The following is a 17,076-nucleotide window of genomic DNA, read 5'->3' as shown; positions in this document are numbered from 1 at the left end:
GTTGGACCCCTGCATGGTTATCATCAATACATTTTATTGACCACCCTTAATTGCCCTAAAACGATAACAGCAAGCCATTTCTAACTGCTGAAGGTACTTTCAGGCTTGCGGATAAAAAGTTCAAGAACTTAAGTCTGATAATGGGAATATACTTTCTGAGCTGATTGGAAACAGAATTTGTGGCTGGTGGTGTTTCTATTTGCATGGTGTCTTTCCTTCCAAGTAGTTTAAGTGCGCCTGCGAGATCATACATATTGCAAGTAACACAATAAAAACAGACGGCCAATCAGGTGCACCATTTATGTTCCGGGCAAAGCCTTTAGTGTGTTATCGAACTTACATTCATCTAGGTAGAGTGCACCTTACCACATTTTTGACTTTTCCAGTGAGAAGGGCTTCAGATTCAAGGAGGTGGGTACTTGCCACAGGATACCCAGGTTGTGTCTTCCTCTTTTATGGCTTGACCAGTTATTTCTGGTCAACGATGACTTCCAAAATGCTGATACAGGATTGGACAAGGGTAACTGCACTGAACATCAATGACAGGTGGTTGTGCTGAATGGAGATGGTCATTCTTTAGCATGTATAAAAAAGGTCATCACCCTGTGCCTCAGCCTCAAGGTTTTGGAAATAACAATCTATAACATACCTTTTCATTCATTGTTTTGTGGTTTTTCTTTGTTTTCTTCAAAAATTGTTTTAAGCTTCCTGACGACATGTACTCTGTTATGAATATTACCTGGAGGAACAAACAATATTTTCCCAAGTGTCAAATGTATTCAACATGGATACAAAATGAATGCATAAGAAACAGGAGCAGAATTAGGCCATTCAGCACATTGAGTCTGCTGTCATTTTATCACGGCTGAATTATTATCCCTCTCAACTCCATTCTCCAGCCTTCTCTCCATGACTAAGCAATCTCAGCTTTAAATATACTCAATAACTAGGCTTGCACAGCTATTTGTGACAATTAATTCCAGATTCACTATCCTTCAGCTCATTCCTCTTGTTCTCTGTTCTGAATGCATGCCTCCCTATTCTGAGGCTGTGACCTCTGGTCTTTGGCTCACCTACTAAAGAAAACATTCTCTCTACATCCATGCAATCTGGGCCCTTCAATATTCAATAGGTTTCAATGAGATCCCACCCCCATTCTTCTAAACTCCAGTAAGTACAGACCCAGAGCCATCAATCAGTCCTCATATGTTAACCCCATTAACCCAGAATCACTTTCGTGAACCTCCACTGGACTCTCCAGATCAGCACAACTTTTCTAAGATAAGGGACCCAAAACTGCTCACATTACCCGGATATGTTCTGAACGATGCCTTAAGACTTAGCATTATATCCTTGTTCTTGTATTCTCATCCTCTTAAAATAACTGCTAACACTGCGTTAGGTGTGTCGAGCTGCAGCACCCAAGGGACCATGTTAGGGAACTGGATCTGCAGCTCGATGACCTTCATCTGGTCAGGGACAGTAAGGAGGTGATAGAGAGGAGCTATAGGCAAGTAGTCACACCAGTGCTTCAAGAGACAGATAACTGGGTAACAGTCAAGTGAGGGAACGGCAAGGGTCAGATACTAGAGTGTACCTCTGTGGCTGTCCTCCTTAACAATAAGTACTCCTGCTTGAGTTCTGTTGGGGCGGGGGGGGGGGGGGGAGGCCTACCTGGGGGAAGCAACAGAGGTTGCGCCTCTGGCACAGAGTCTGGCCCTGTGGCTCAGAAGGGTAGGGAAAGGAAGAAGGCAATAGTAATAGGGGACTCCATAGTTCGGGGGTCAGACAGGTGATTCTGTGGACGCAGGAAAGAAACACAGATGGTAGTTTGTTTCCAAGGTGCCAGGGTCCAGGATGTTTCTGATTGCATCCATGATATCCTGAAGTGGGAAGAGTAACAGCCAGAGGTCATGGTACATATTGGTACCAACGACATAGGTAGGAAAAAGGGAGCAGGTCCTGAAAACAGACTACAAGGAAGGAAGTTGAGAAGCAGGACCTCAAAGGTAGTAATCTCGGGATTACTGCCTGTGTCACACGACAGTGAGCATAGGAATAGAGTAGGTGGAGGATAAATGCGTGGCTGAGGAATTGGAACGGGGGCAGGGATTCAGATTTCTGGATCATTAGGACCTCTTTTGGGGCAGGCATGACCTGTACAAAAAGGGCAGGTTGCACTTGAATTCGAGGGGGACCAATACCCTGGCAGGGAGGTTTGCTAAGGGTACTGGGGAGAGTTTCAACTAGAATTGCTGGGAGGTGGGAACCGAACTGAAGAGATGGAGGAAGGGGCTGTTGGCTCACAGACAGAGAAAGCTTGGAGACAGTGCAAGGAGGAGGATAGGCAGGTGATAGAGAAGGAATGCACTTAGACCAATGGTTTGAGATGTGCCTATTTTAATGCAAGAAGCATTATGAACAAAGCAGATGAGCTTAGAGCGTGGATCAGTACTTGGAGCTATGATGTTGTGGCCATTACAGAGACTTGGATGGTTCAGGGGCAGGAATAGTTACTTACAGTGCCAGGCTTCAGATGTTTCAGAAAGGACAGGGAGGGAGGCAGGCAAAAGAGGTGGGGGTGTGGCACCAGAGATAGTGTCACAGCTGCAGAAAGGGAGTAAGTCATGGAGGGATTGTCTCCTGAGTCTCTGTGGGTGAAAGTTAGAAACAGCATGGCGTCAATAACTGTACTGGGTGTTATATATATATATATATATATATATTTTTTTTTTTATTTATTTATTACACACACACACACACACACATATATATACACACACATGTATATACACACACATGTATATACACACACATGTATATACACACCACCTAATAGTAACAGGGACTTCAAGAAGCAGATAGGAAGACAGATTCTGGAAAGGTGAAAAATAACAGGGCTGTCATGGTGGGAGATTTTAATTTCCCAAATATTGATTGGCCTCTCCCAACAGCAAGGGGTTCAGATAGGGTGGAGTTTGTTAGAAAAGTTTCCTGACACAATATGTAGATAAACCTACAAGAGGAGAGGCTGTACTTGATCTGGCATTGGGAAATGAACATGGACAGGTGTCAAGTCTCTCAATGAAAGAGCATTTTGGAGATAGTGCTCACAATTCTATCTCCTTTACCATATCATTGGAGAGGGATGAGAACAGACAAGTTAAGAAAGCGTTTAATTGGAATAAAGGGAAATATGAAGCTATCAGGCAGGAATTTAGAAGCATAAATCGAGATGTTCTCAGGGAAATGTACAGCAGATATGTGGCAAATATTCAGGGGATATTTGCGTGTAGTTCTGCATAGGTGCATACCAATGAAACAGGGAAAGGATGGTAGGGTACAGGAACTGCAGTGTACAAAGGCTGTTGAAAATCTAGTCAAGAAGAAAAGCTTACGAAAGGTTCAAATAAAACAGCTAGGTAATGATAGAGATCTAGAAGATTATAAGACTAGCAGGAAGGAGCCAAAGAATGAAATTAGGAAAGCCAGAAAGGGTCATGAGAAGGCCTTGGTGAGGTTAAGGAAAACCCCAAGGCATTCTACAAGTATGTGAAGAGCAAGAGGATAAGACGAGAGAAAATAGGACCAATCAAGTGTGACAAAGGAAAAGCGTGTATGGAACCAGAAGAGATAGCTGAGGTACTTAATGAATATGTTGCTTCAGTATTCACTATGGAAAAGGATCTTGGCGATTGTAGGGATGACTTACAGTGGATTGAAGAGCTTGAGCATAAGCAAAAGGATGTGCTAGAGCTTTTGGAAAGCATCAAGTTGGATAAGTTGTTCCCCAGGCTACTGTGGGAGGCGAGGGAGGAGATTGCTGAGCCTCTGGCAATGATCTTTGCAACATCAATGGGGTCAGGAGGTTCCGGAGGATTGGAAGGTTGCAGATGTTGTTCCCTTATTCAAGAAAGGGAGAGGAGATAGCCTAAGAAATTATAGACCAGTGAATCTTACTTTAGTGGTTGGTAAATTGATGGAGAAGATCCTGAGAGGCAGGATTTATGAACATTTGGAGAGGCATAATATGATTAGGAATAGTCAGCATGGCTTTGTCAAAGGCAGGTCGTGCCTTACAAGCCTGATTGAATTTTTTGAGGATGTGACTAAACACATTGATCAAGGTAGTGCAGTAGATGTAGTGTATAGGGATTTCAGCAAGGCATTTGATAAGGTACCCCATGCAAGGTTTATTGAGAAAGTAAGGAGGCATGGGATCCAATGGGACCTTGCTTTGTGGATCCAGAATTGGCTTGCCCACAAAAAGCAAAGAGTGGTGTAGATGGGTCATATTCTGCATGGAGGTCAGTGACCAGTTGTGTGCCTCAGGGATCTGTTCTGGGACCCCTTCTCTTTGTGATTTTTATAAATGAGCCGGATAAGGAAGTGAAGAAATGGGTTAGTAAATTTGCTGATGACACAAAGGTTGGGGGTGCTGTGGACAGTGTGGAGGGTTACAGCGGGACATCGACAGAATGCAAAACTGGGCTGAGAAGTGGCAAATGGAATTCAACCCAGATACGTGTGAGGTGGTTCATTCTGGTAGATCAAATATGATGGCAGAATATAGTATTAATGGGAAGACTCTTGGCAGTGTGGAGGATCAGAGGGATCTTGGGGTCCAAGTCCATAGGACACGCACAGCTGCTGCGCAGGTTGACTCTGTGGTTAAGAAGGCATACGGTGCATTGGCCTTCAACCATGGGATTGAACTTAAGAGCTGAGAGGTAATGTTACAGTTATCTCGGACCCTGATCAGACTCCACTTGGAGTACTATGCTCAGCTCTGGTCACCTCACTACAGGAAGGATGTGGAAACCATAGAAAGGGTGCAGAGGAGATTTACAAGGACGTTGCCTGGATTGGGGAGTATACCTTATGAGAATAGGTTGAGTGAACTTAGTTTTTTCTCCCTGGAGCGGCGGAGGATGAGAGGTGACCTGACAGAGGTGTACAAGATGATGAGAAGCATTGATCATGTGTACAGTCAGAGGCTTTTTCCCAGGGCTGAAATGGCTAACATGAGGGGACACAGTTTTAAGGTGCTTGGAAGTAGGTACAGAGGAGGTGTCAGGGGTAAGTTGTTTTTTTATGACGCAGAGAGTGGTGAGTGCGTGGAATGGGCTGCCGGCGGTAGATACGATAGGGTCTTTTAAGAGACGCCTATGCAGGTACGTGGAGTCTTAGAAAAATAAAGGGTTATGGGTAACCCAGGGGTATTTCAAAAATACATGTTCGGCACAGCTTAGTGGGCCGAAAGGCCTGTATTGTGCTGTAGGTTTTCTATGTTTCCATTGCATTTGTCTTCCTTGCGCCCACCCCCCCACTCAACCTGCAAGCTAACCTTTAGGGAAACAAGGACGAGGACTCCGAAGTCCCTTTGCACCTCTGATTTTCAAAAAATATTAATCCCCGTTTAGAAAATGGACCATACCTTTATTTATTTTATCGAAGTGCATGACCATACACCTCCCTACACAATATTCCATCTGCAAGTACTTTGCCCATTCTGCTGATCAGTCCAAGTCCTTCTGCAGATACTCTGCTTCCTCAACGTTACCTGCCCAACTATCTTCGCATCGTCCACAAACTTGGCCAGAAAGCCATTAATTCATTGACATGTAACATGGAAAGAAGCAGTTCCGACACCAACCCCTGCGGAACACTACTAGTCACCAGTAGCCAAACAAAAAGGGCCCCTTTATTCCCACTTTGCTTCCTACTCGTCAGCCAATCTTCTGTCCATACCAGTATCTTCCCTGCAATACCATGTGAAGTTATCTTGTTAAGCAGCCTCATATGCGGTACCATGTCAAAGGCCTTCTGAAAATCCAGCTAAACGACATCCACTGACTCTTTGTCTATCCTGCTTATTTCCTCAAAGAATTCCAACAGATTTGTCAGGCAAGATTTCCCCTCAAGTAAACTATGCTGACTCTGGCCTATTTTATCATGTGCCTCCAAGTACTTCCAAACCTCAACCTTAATTGACTTCCAACATCTTTCCAACCACTTAAGTCAGGCTAATTGACCTATATTTTCCCCTCCCTTCTTAACCAGTGGGGTGATATTTACAATTTTCCAGTCCTCCAGAACTTTTCTAGAATTTTGAGATTCTCAAAAGATCACTGCTAATGCCTCCAAGATTTCTTCTGTTACATCTTTTAGAACCCTAGGGAGTAGTCCTTTTGGTGACTTATCTATCTTTAGACCTGTCAACTTCTCAAGCACCTTCTGCTTAGTAATAGCAACCACACTCACTTCTGCCCCAACACTTGAAATTCTGGCATACTGCTCGTTTCACACTGAAGTGAAGGCTGACGTAAAATATTCAAAGTTTGCCTGCCATTTCTTTGTTCCACATTATACCTCTCCAGCATTATATTCCAGCTGTCTGATATCCACTCTTGCCTCTTTTTTTTTTACACTTTATATATCAGGAAAAAACATATTGTATCCACATTTATATCATTGGCTAGCTTACCTTCATATTTCATCTTTTATCTCCTTATGGGTTTTAGTTGCCTTCTGTTGGTTTTTGAAATCTTCCCAATCCTCTAACGTCCCACTAACTTCTGGTATATTGTATACCCTCTCTTTAGCTTTTATGCTGTCTTTGACTTCCCTTGTCAGTGGTGGTTGTGTCATCCTCCCTCTAGAATACTTCAGGTTTGGAATTCTGTGCCTTCCAAATTGCTCCCAGAAAATCCAGCCATTGCTGCTCTGCCATTCCTCTCTCATGCCTCCAGAACCTTTCTGGAATTCCCATTACTCCACTGTAATACCAATACATCTGACTTTAGCTTCTTCCTCTCAAATTGCAGGGTGAAATCTAACATATTATAATCACTATCTCCTAAGGGTTCTATTACCTTAAGCTCCCAAATCAAATCCAGTTCATTACACACCACCCAATCTAGAATAACCTTTCTTCTTGGGAGCTCAACCACAAGCTGCTCAAAAAAGCCATTCATAGGCATTCTACAAGTTCTCTCTTGGGATCCAGCACCAACCTGATTTTCCCAATCTACTTGCATATTGAAATTCCCCATGACTTTTTCACATGCCTTTTCTAGCTCATGATACAATTTGTAACCCACAATCTGGACTGTTCAGAGGTCTGTATATAACTCCAATCAGGGTATTTTTACCCTTGCAATTTCTTAACTCTACTCACAAAAATGCAACATCTTCTGATCCTGTCACTCCTTTCTAAGGATTTTTTGCCCCATTTTATTTTAAAAAGCAACAGAGTCACCCCACTCCCTCTGCCTATCAGCCTGATATCTCCATACAATGTTTGTTTGTGGATGTTATGATTTTCTTTCAGCCACGAATTGAAAATGCCCAAAACCTGCAAAACACTAATTGTGCTGCAAGATCATCGACCTTACTGTGTATAATATATACATTCAATACAGCACCTTCAGTCCCGTATTCATCACCCTATTCGATTTTGCCCTCGTATTACCCTTCAACTCATCCCACTGACTGCAATCCTGCTCTATCATCTGTCTGTCCTTCCTCTCAGTCTCACTATACAGTGTATCTACTTGAATACCAACTGCCCCATCCTCAGGTCTATCACTGGTTCCCATCACCCTGCCAAATTAGTTTAAACCCTCCTGAACAGCTCAAGTAAACCTGCCCACAAGGATATTGTTTCCCCTTGGGTTCAGGTATAACCCATCTTTTTTGTACAGGTCATATCTTCCCCAGAATAGATCCCAATGATCCAGAAATCTAAAATCTTCCCCCAATTCCTCAGCCATACATTCATGTGCTAAATCATCTTATTCTCAACTTCACAGTTAACAATCCAGAGATTACTACCCTGGAGGTCCTGCTTTTCAGCTTTCTGCCTAACTTCCTATATTGTCCCTTCAGGATCTCTGCCTTATTCTATCCATGTTATTGGTACCAGTGTGGACGAAGACTTATGGCTACTCACCCTCTTTAGAATGCTGTGGACCCGATCCAAGATGTCCCTGACACTGACACCTGGGAGGCAACATACCATCCGGGTGTCTTCATCATGTCCACAGAATCTTGTGTCAACTCCTCAAACTATGGAATCCCCTATCATTACTGCAGTCCTCTTTTTCCTCCTTCCCTTCTGAGCCACAGCGCCAGAGACCCAGTCACTATGACTTCCCCTGATAAGTCAACCCCCTCAACAGTAACCAGAACGACATACTTATTATTGAGGGAAACAACCAGAGAGATACTCTGCACTGGCTGCCCATTCCCTTTCCCTCTCCTGACAGTCACCCAGGTGCTGGCTCCTGCAACTTAAGGGCGATAACATCTCTCTATCTCCTATCACCTCGTCATTCCCCCGTATGAGCCAAAGGTCATCCAGCTGCAGCTCCTGTTCTTTAACAACGTCTCTAAGGAGCTGCAGCATTGTGCACATCATGTAGATAGAAAGATAGAAACCCTACAGCACAAAACAGGCCCTTCAGCCCACAAAGCTGTGCTGAACACGTCCTTACCTTAGAACTACCTCAGCTTACCCATGGCCCTTAATTTCTAAGCTCCACGTACCTATCCAGGAATCCCTTAAAAGACCCTACTCGTTTCCGCCTCCACCACCGCCACCCCAGTCCACGCACTCATCGCCCTCTGCACAAAAAACTTACCCTTGACATCTCCTCTGTACCTACTTCCAAGCACCTTAAAACTATGCCCTCTTGTGCTAGCCATTTCAGCCCTGGGAAAAATCCTATGACTATCCACATGATCAATGCCTCTCATTATCTTGTAGACCTCTATCAGGTCACCTCTCATCCTCCATCATTCCAAGGAAAAAAGGCAGAGTTCACTCAACCTAATATCATAAGGCATGCTCCCCAATCCAGGCAACATCCTTGTAAATCTCCTCTGCACCCTTTCTATGGTTTCCACGTGCTTCCTCTAGTGAGGCGACCAGAATTGAGCACAGTACTCCAAGTTGGGTCTGACCAGGGTCCTATATAGCTGCAACATTACCTCTCAGCTCTTAAACTCAAGGTCACAATTGATGAAGGCCAATGCACCGAATGCCTTCTTAACCACAGAGTCAACCTGCGTAGCAGCTTTGAGTGTCCTATGGACTCTGACTCTAAGATCCCTCTGATCCTGTAGCTATCAGGGAGACTAACTCTCCTAGAGTTCCCACATCTCACACAAAGAATGTGCCACTAACCCTCGATCCATCTTCACGGCACCAGCTATGTCCTAATATACAAATACAGAGAAAAATAAACTTACTAGAAATTTAATTAGAGCCTCTGCCTGTCCCCACCAAAGCCAGCCTGACCACTCTAACACTAGCCTGCTCCCACAATAGCCACTCTGCCTACACCTTACTTTTTTACTGGTTCAAATAAAACTCCAATGACATTTGTCCTTTTCAAATGGCTCCCTCCCTGCAAAGATGCTGCTCTCACTTGCTAATTCAAAGAATGTACACTCCACAATGCCATCATCTCCTCAATTAACAATACTGAACCTTGAAGAATGAACACAAGCTGATTTTTCTTCAAGTACTTTAATAGTTAACAGATAACTTGCTTTTTTAATATTAACAAATGAAACTTAATGTTTTAAATGCAAACCACAAGGATTTTAAAAAAAAGGTTTGACGAAAATCTTCAGCAATTAATTTAGTCAATAATATTCTACTTTTAACTGCAATATTATAAACAACTGTCTAATAAAGCTAGTAGCACTAATAAGCAACTTACTCTTGCTTTATTTTCTTTCACATCTGCCCAGTACTTGTGGAATTTCACTATGTTCAGGTGCTCCAACTGAATGAGATTGTCAAAGACAGCTTTCACCTTATCCTGAAAAGAAAGGATACTCTTAACAGAAATGATCAACATAAATTTGATTTCTTGAAATTACACTGATATAAAACAGTAAAAACTGATTGGTCAAATTAATTCTATTAAAATAAATATTTTACCTAAATTTATATATCTTTTTCAGGCATTACTTGTTTTTATCCCTAAATCTTTTTTTGATTCTCTTGATTCTATTATATCATCCTATATATGGAAAAATAAGTGTTCTAGACTAAACAAAATTCATCTTCTGAAAGCTAAAAAGAATGGAGGGCTAGCTTTACCAAACTTCAGGTTTTATTATTGGGCAGTTAATATACATGATCTTACATTTTGGTTACATTACATTAATCATGAGGATTGCCCAATGCGGGTTTCGCTTGAAGCTAACTCTGTTAATAAAATTACTATTATTTCTATTCTTGGATCCTCACTTCCTTTATCCCTGAGTAAGTTAACTGACAATCTGGTAGTTAAACATACTGTGAAAATTTGGGTACAATTCTGAAAATACTTTGGCTTATTGAGATTTTCTCTTTCAAGTCCCATTTTTAATAATTTTTTAAAAAATCTTCTATGATAGATGTGGCTTTTAAAGAATAGGATAGATTAGGTATTAAATGCTTCCAGGACTTGTTTGTGGAGGGAAGTCTTTCGTTTGAGCAACTGTTAGCTAAATATAGCTTACCCAAAACTCACTTTTTTCGATACCTACAAATAAGAGACTTTATACAGTCTCAAATATGTACATTACCTAAAAGTCCTGATAAGAATTGACTAGATGTAATTTTTAATTTGAAACCTTTTTATAATGCATCTGTATCTAATATTTATAATATATTGCTGGGAATGAGAAGTGTTCCTTCAGATAAAACTAAAAATCTTTGGGAACAAGACTTACAGACTTCAATTTCTGAGGAACCTTGGAATGAAAGTTTTTAATTAGTTAACACTTCATAGTTATGTGCTCACCACTCTCTCCAACAATCTAAAGTGGTCCATAGGGCCCACGTGACCAAGGATAAGTTGTCTCGCTTTTATTTGGATAGATCTCCTTATTGTGATAAATATAATAATGGAGAAGCTTCACTCATTCATATGTTTTGGACGTGCCCGAGTCTTGAACAATACTGGAAAGAAGTATTTCAAACCTTCCCGGTACTTTTTAAAGTAAATTTTAAGCCTAATCTTTTGACCACTTTATTTGGTATTATTGGAGGAAAGGATATTATTTTGGAGAAACACACATCAAAGTTGCCGGTGAACGCAGCAGGCCAGGCAGCATCTCTAGGAAGGGGTACAGTCGATGTTTCAGGCCAAGACCGGATTTGCACATTTTGGCTTTTATTTCTCTTATGGCTAGGAGGGCGCTCTTGCTTAAATGCAAAGATGTGGTCCCGCCCACTCACACAATGGCTGTGTGATGTGATGTCATGTTTAAAATTACAGAAGATTTGGTGCTCAATTTCTGAAGCTAATCAAGACTTTCAAACATTGCGGGGACCTTTTTTGAACTATTTTCAAAACCTTTGATTTGCCATTAAAGCACAGATGATGGCTAATAATCTTTTTTCTTCTTTACTAATCAGCTTCTGTCTTGGTAGTGGGTTAATTTTTTTCCATAACAAATTTACTATATTTCAATATTATGAATTAATTAATTTGTATGAATATACAGTAAGAAGTTTGTATGTGTGATTCAGTATAAGGCATTTGATATATTTCTTTTTTCTTGAACTCTGCATTCCCCTATGTAGAAAATTAATAAAAATATTGAAAATGAAAAATAACATGACCAAATTCTTAAAGGGTACTGTCAAGAAACAACTAAAACATAAAACTTGTTATAAAGAAATATTTATAATCATCACATCAACTATCATGCTTTTATAATAACCAAAGCAAAGTTAAACAAATGTTGTTTTTAACTGATTGCAACAAAATAATATAAAACTTTATTTTCACCTCTTGTAATTTGAAGTTTTTTCGTTCTGAGAACTGGACTTCATTCCACACAACTTCCACTCCCTCTTCAGTGTCCATTGCCAAATATGCACTGTCAATTCCAGGAACATTCCTCTGGTTCACCTACAATAGTTTCAGAATGATTTCAGTCAATCAACATTTAATACAAGGAACTTAAAGTACTAGCTTGGCTTAGTTATCAAAATGTTGCCCTTAAAGTCCAATTCTGGACTGCAGAACTCTTGTGCCTCATCTAGGCTAGTCACTGATGTGGGTTCGTGTTTGAAAGAACTGGTTTTGAAGGTAAGACTGAACCAAATAAATACTTGCGGGAGTTGATTAATTTGACTACAAAAGTTTAGTGCAACTTTCCACAAACTGAAAATTGAGACATTCAGATATATGGCAAACCTTTCAAATATATTTCAGCAATCTGATGCTTGATATCTTCCTTCCCCACTTCTGCCAAGTAAAACAACAAAACAGAAAGCAATGTTGTAATGAATTGATCTGTGTGAACAGTATGCAAGACAAGTTTTTCGCTGTACCACAGTACATCTGTGAAAAAATAGATCAACTTGCCATTTGGATGCATCATGAATGGTGCAAAATCATTGACATACCTATCAATTGACAAGGTGTCTGTATATTTGACCATTATGGTACCAGTTAACCATTGAATGGTTATGGACCATTTATCTTGCTTATGTATGAAAGACAAATGTATGACAAATCTGAATCCAAAGAAGAGATGCTGCAAATATACAACCATTGTATATTTGATTAACACATGGTTAGCTATGTTCCTTTATATAATCAGACCAACTGAGGAAGGATAGTTCCAAAGCAAACTTTAAAAGTATTAAAAGTAGCATGAGATACCAACTGATTTATTATGTGTAATGAATTAATTTTTTTTATAAAGAAAAAAGTTTTCAATGTTTGTATGCATGCTGTATTATCTGTGCCTGTACACTTTGATATTATGCCTGATTTGGTTGTACTTTGCCCTCTCTTTTCAATAACTGTCTTTGCCTTTGACTGAAAGTACACCCAGAAACAAATGAGAACACTTTCAACTTTTTGAGTTCATGTAATTTAAAATCACTAACTGGACAAATTTATACCAGGGTTAATTGGAAACACAGATCAAATTGTTTTGCTGGGAACACCCTTCCTAAAGTGATGTTATTTTCCCCAACGAACATGCTACTGCATGAAAATCTAGTTGTCAACATGTAGAATGCCTTTATGTGCATATAAAATTGATTTTCCAGACCATCTTCCCTTTTTACCCCACCTTTTGTCCATTTACTAACCTGCATCTGCATTTTGGCATATCTTTAAAGGCACTCCACTGTCAATCTAATGACTTCTAATTTCCAAAAAATCAGTTCTCTTTTTTCTAATTTTGGACTATGCTTCAAATTGTAGGTAAAAAACTGGTTGCTTTAAACTTCCATTGATTGATCACCTTCTTATTACTGCCATCAAGGGGAACCATAAAATATCAGAACAGAATTAAGCCATTTGTCCCACTGAGTGTGCGCCACCATTGGATCATGCCTGATTTATTATCCCTTGCAGCCCATTGTCCTGCCTTTTCTCCATAACCTTTGATCCCTAAGAACCTATCAACCTCCATTTTAAATATACCAAATGACTTGGCCTCCACAGCCGCCTGTGGCAATGGATTCCACAGATTCACTACTCTCTAGCTGAAGAAATTCCCCCTCGTCTCTGTTCGAAAGAGACATCCTTCTACTGAGGCCAAGTTCTCTGGTCCTAGACTCTCACACTATTGAAGCATTCTCTCCATGCCCACTCTATCCAGGCCTTTCAATATTTGATTGGTTTCAATGAGATACCCTAAATTCTTCTAAATTCCGGTGAGGATACTTTAGAGATACAGTGTGGAACAGGCCTGGAGGAGCCATGTATCCATTTTCTGTCTATTTGTATTTTGTGTTGCACGTTTATTATGAGTAATTTGTCAGGCGGCTTGGGGTGCAGTAGAAGTGAAGAGGATAGCTACGAATTCATGATTTGTTTTTCGACGGTTTTTAGTCTGGTTAGAGCAGAAAGTTGGGGGAATAATTTTTTTTGTTGACATTTCAGAACACTTAGTTTCATTTAACGCTAATGTTTAAATATGCTAAGATCACTAATGCTCAAGTATGTTTGAATACACTTAGACTGTTTATTTCGTCATATCACTAGTTTTAGTTTCATTATTTTTTTTGTTGCTACAACAGCTCATTTTTGCTGGTTTCTTAACAAAGGGTTGAATGCACTTTCTTTGACTTAGAACTTCATTATTTGTGGAGCATGTCATACCGTGTCAACACCCGGGGGGGGGGGGGGGGTGGTGTCACTGTGCTTAATCTGAGTAGTTTTGGTTTGTTTTAAAGTGTCCACAACAAGACTGCACTACCCAGCAACCCATCTATTTAAAATGAGCCTAATCACAGGACAATTTACAATGACCAATGAACCTATTCACATCTTTGATTTGTTGCAGGAAATCGGAGCACCTGGAGAAAACCCACACAATCACAGGAAGAATGCACAAACTACTTACAGACGACACTGGAACTGAACTCTGAACGCTCCGAGCTGTAATAGCATTGGGCTAACTGCTAAACCATGGCACCCCAAGAGTTAGCAAATGCTCCTTAACCCTTTCATTCCTGGGATAGTTCTCGTTAATCTCCTCTGGACCATCTTCGCTGCCAGCACATCCTTTCAGCCCAACACTGCTCACAATACGCCAAATGTGGTCTGACCAACTTTAAGCTTCAGCATTAAATTAATGCTATTGTACGTCAATCCTCTGGAAATGAATGTCAACATTGAAGTTGCCTCCCTTACCTCCAACTCAACCCACAAGTTAACCTTCTGGAAATCCTGCACGAGTCCCTTTGCACTTTTGATTTCTCAATTTACTCCGTTTAGAAAACAGTCTATATCTTTATTCATTCTATAATACACGATATCCCATCTGCCACATCTTTGCCCATTCCCCCAATCTGTTCAAGTCCTTCAAAAGACTCCCTGCTTCTGCAAAACCACTTGCCCTTCCATCTAACTTCGTATCCTCTGTAAACTTGGCCATAAAACCATCAATTCCATCAAATCAACTGACAAATAACATGAAAAGCAGCCCAACACTGATCCCTGTGGAACACCATTAGTCACTGGCAGCCAACCAGAAAAGGCCCCTCTTTATTCCCAATCTTTGCCCCTGCCAGTCAATCATCTGTCCATGCTAGTATCTTTACCATAATGCCATGGGCTCTCATCTTGTTAAGCAGCCTCATATGCAGCATCTTGTCAAAGGCCTTCTGAAATGCAAGTAAACAACATCCACTGGCAATGGTACAAGACCCTGAAGATAAACACTCAACATTTCAGAAACAGCTTCTTCTACTCCTCCATCAGATTTCTGAGTGAATCATGAACACTACACTCACTATTTTTCCTCTTTATTTGCAAAACTTTCATATTCTTTATTGAAACTTATAGCAATTTTTATGTATTGCACTGCAGCGGCAAAACAAGAAATTTCACAACATAGATCAGTGACAATAAACCTGATTCTGATGCCGCTGCTGGTATTCAAATTTTGGTTTCTGAATACCTGCCATGTGGAGGAGTTGAGCATTTACACTTCATTATTAGTCACTTGCAAAAGGAAATGCCAAACACATGATGGACTGACCTCCCAGCAATAGCAGCTGGATGCTCCATTCTACACTTACTAAACACACAGTTGTGCAATTGCTTGTAACATTCTGTGGATATATCATTCTAACCATTTATTACAAACACCCTCAACTAATCTATTAAATAGGGAGGGAACGTCGACTCAGACCATGAGAAGCCTGCATCGGGCATTTTCATGCCCTACAAGGCGCAGATTGGAAGTCTGTGTGGGGCGCCACTCCTCACACAGACTAGAGCAACATGTGATTAAGTGCCTTGCTCAAGGGCACAAACACGCTGCCGCAGCTGAGGCTCGAACGAGCGACCTTGAGGTAACTAGACGAACACCTTAACCACTTGGCCACGTGCCCAACACTATTATCTATTAAATAAAACTTGCAAAAATAACCAAAGTTTAAAAAATACTCATCACTTCCTCAGCTAAATAAATAATTTAACTAGAATTTTGTAAAACTTTCTTTAAAATTGCAAGCCTGTCCCCATCATTCACCTCTGACGCTGCGTTCTCCTCTGTTTAATAACTTTAAGCTTTTTGCAATCAAGAATATTTATATATTGGCCTTCAATACATTTAATAATTTGGCTTTCACAGCTCTCTAGAGCAGGGAATTCAGAAGAGCAGCAACTTTCAAAATTGAGCAACTGATCTACATCTTAAAACCCATCTTAGATCTTGATTTCATCCCAACCAAATCCTTCAAGAATCAAAAGGGGAATGTCTCTTTCTACCATCAGCCAACAGTGTATTTTTTGTCTCCCCAAAAGTACGCAAAACAAGTTTGCCTCAAAGCATAGATATGACATAATGAGTTACTTTTGCCCTCTAGTTCAAAAGTTAAAACATACTCTCATTGAAACATGTTCTATTATTACAAAAGGAACAATGTAGCAGCTCACTATAGTACCTAGTGTTGTGTAGGATAGCACCTTATTCATGAGTTCATGAACCATTGCCCCACAGAGTAAAGGTATACACTCAGTAGTCACTTTATTGGATACCTCCTGGTGATGTTTGTGGTCTTCTGCTGTAGCCCATTCACTTCAAGGTTCAATTTGTTGTACATTCAGAGATGCTCTTCTGCACATCACTGTTTTAACACGTTATTTGAATTACTGTTGTTGTCCTGTCAGCTTGAACCAGTGTGGCCATTCTTCTCTGACCTCTTTCATCAACAAAAAGTTTTTGCCCACAGGACTGTCGCTCACTGGATGTTTTCCATTTCTTACACCATTCTCTGTAAACTGGACAATGTTGTGCATGAAAATCCGAGGGGATCAGCAGTTTCTGAGATATTCAAACAACCCTTTTTGGCACCAACAATCATTCCACAGTCAAAGTCACTTAGATCACTTTTCTTCCCCATTCTGATATTTGGTCTGAACAACAATCTCTTCACCATGCCTGCATGCCTTTATGCATTGCGCTGCTGCCACATGATTGGCTGATTAGATATTTGCATTAATGAGTAGGTATATCTAATATTTTAGTGTTTTAGGACATTAGGCAACATCAGAAAAAGAGCTCCTTGTTAGATTCAGAGGACAATCATTT

General features: G+C 40.6%; 1 protein-coding gene across 1 annotated transcript in view; it reads right to left on the bottom strand.

The window, feature by feature from the left end:
• The window catches only part of LOC140201540 (nuclear receptor-binding protein-like), a 102,055-nt gene that overhangs the window by 60,488 nt on the left and 24,491 nt on the right, over positions 1-17,076 (bottom strand). Inside the window, exons 2-4 of the mRNA XM_072265809.1 lie at positions 11,799-11,921; positions 9,732-9,833; positions 650-739 (exon numbers count right to left, since the gene is read on the bottom strand). Of these exons, the coding sequence (XP_072121910.1) occupies positions 650-739; positions 9,732-9,833; positions 11,799-11,921 (315 nt within the window). The remainder of the gene's footprint in view (positions 1-649; positions 740-9,731; positions 9,834-11,798; positions 11,922-17,076) is intronic.

This window comes from Mobula birostris, chromosome 8, assembly GCF_030028105.1.
Source record: "Mobula birostris isolate sMobBir1 chromosome 8, sMobBir1.hap1, whole genome shotgun sequence".
Lineage (NCBI taxonomy): Eukaryota > Metazoa > Chordata > Chondrichthyes > Myliobatiformes > Myliobatidae > Mobula > Mobula birostris.
Note: the sequence above shows the minus strand (reverse complement) of the source record. Positions and strands in the feature narration are given on the sequence as shown.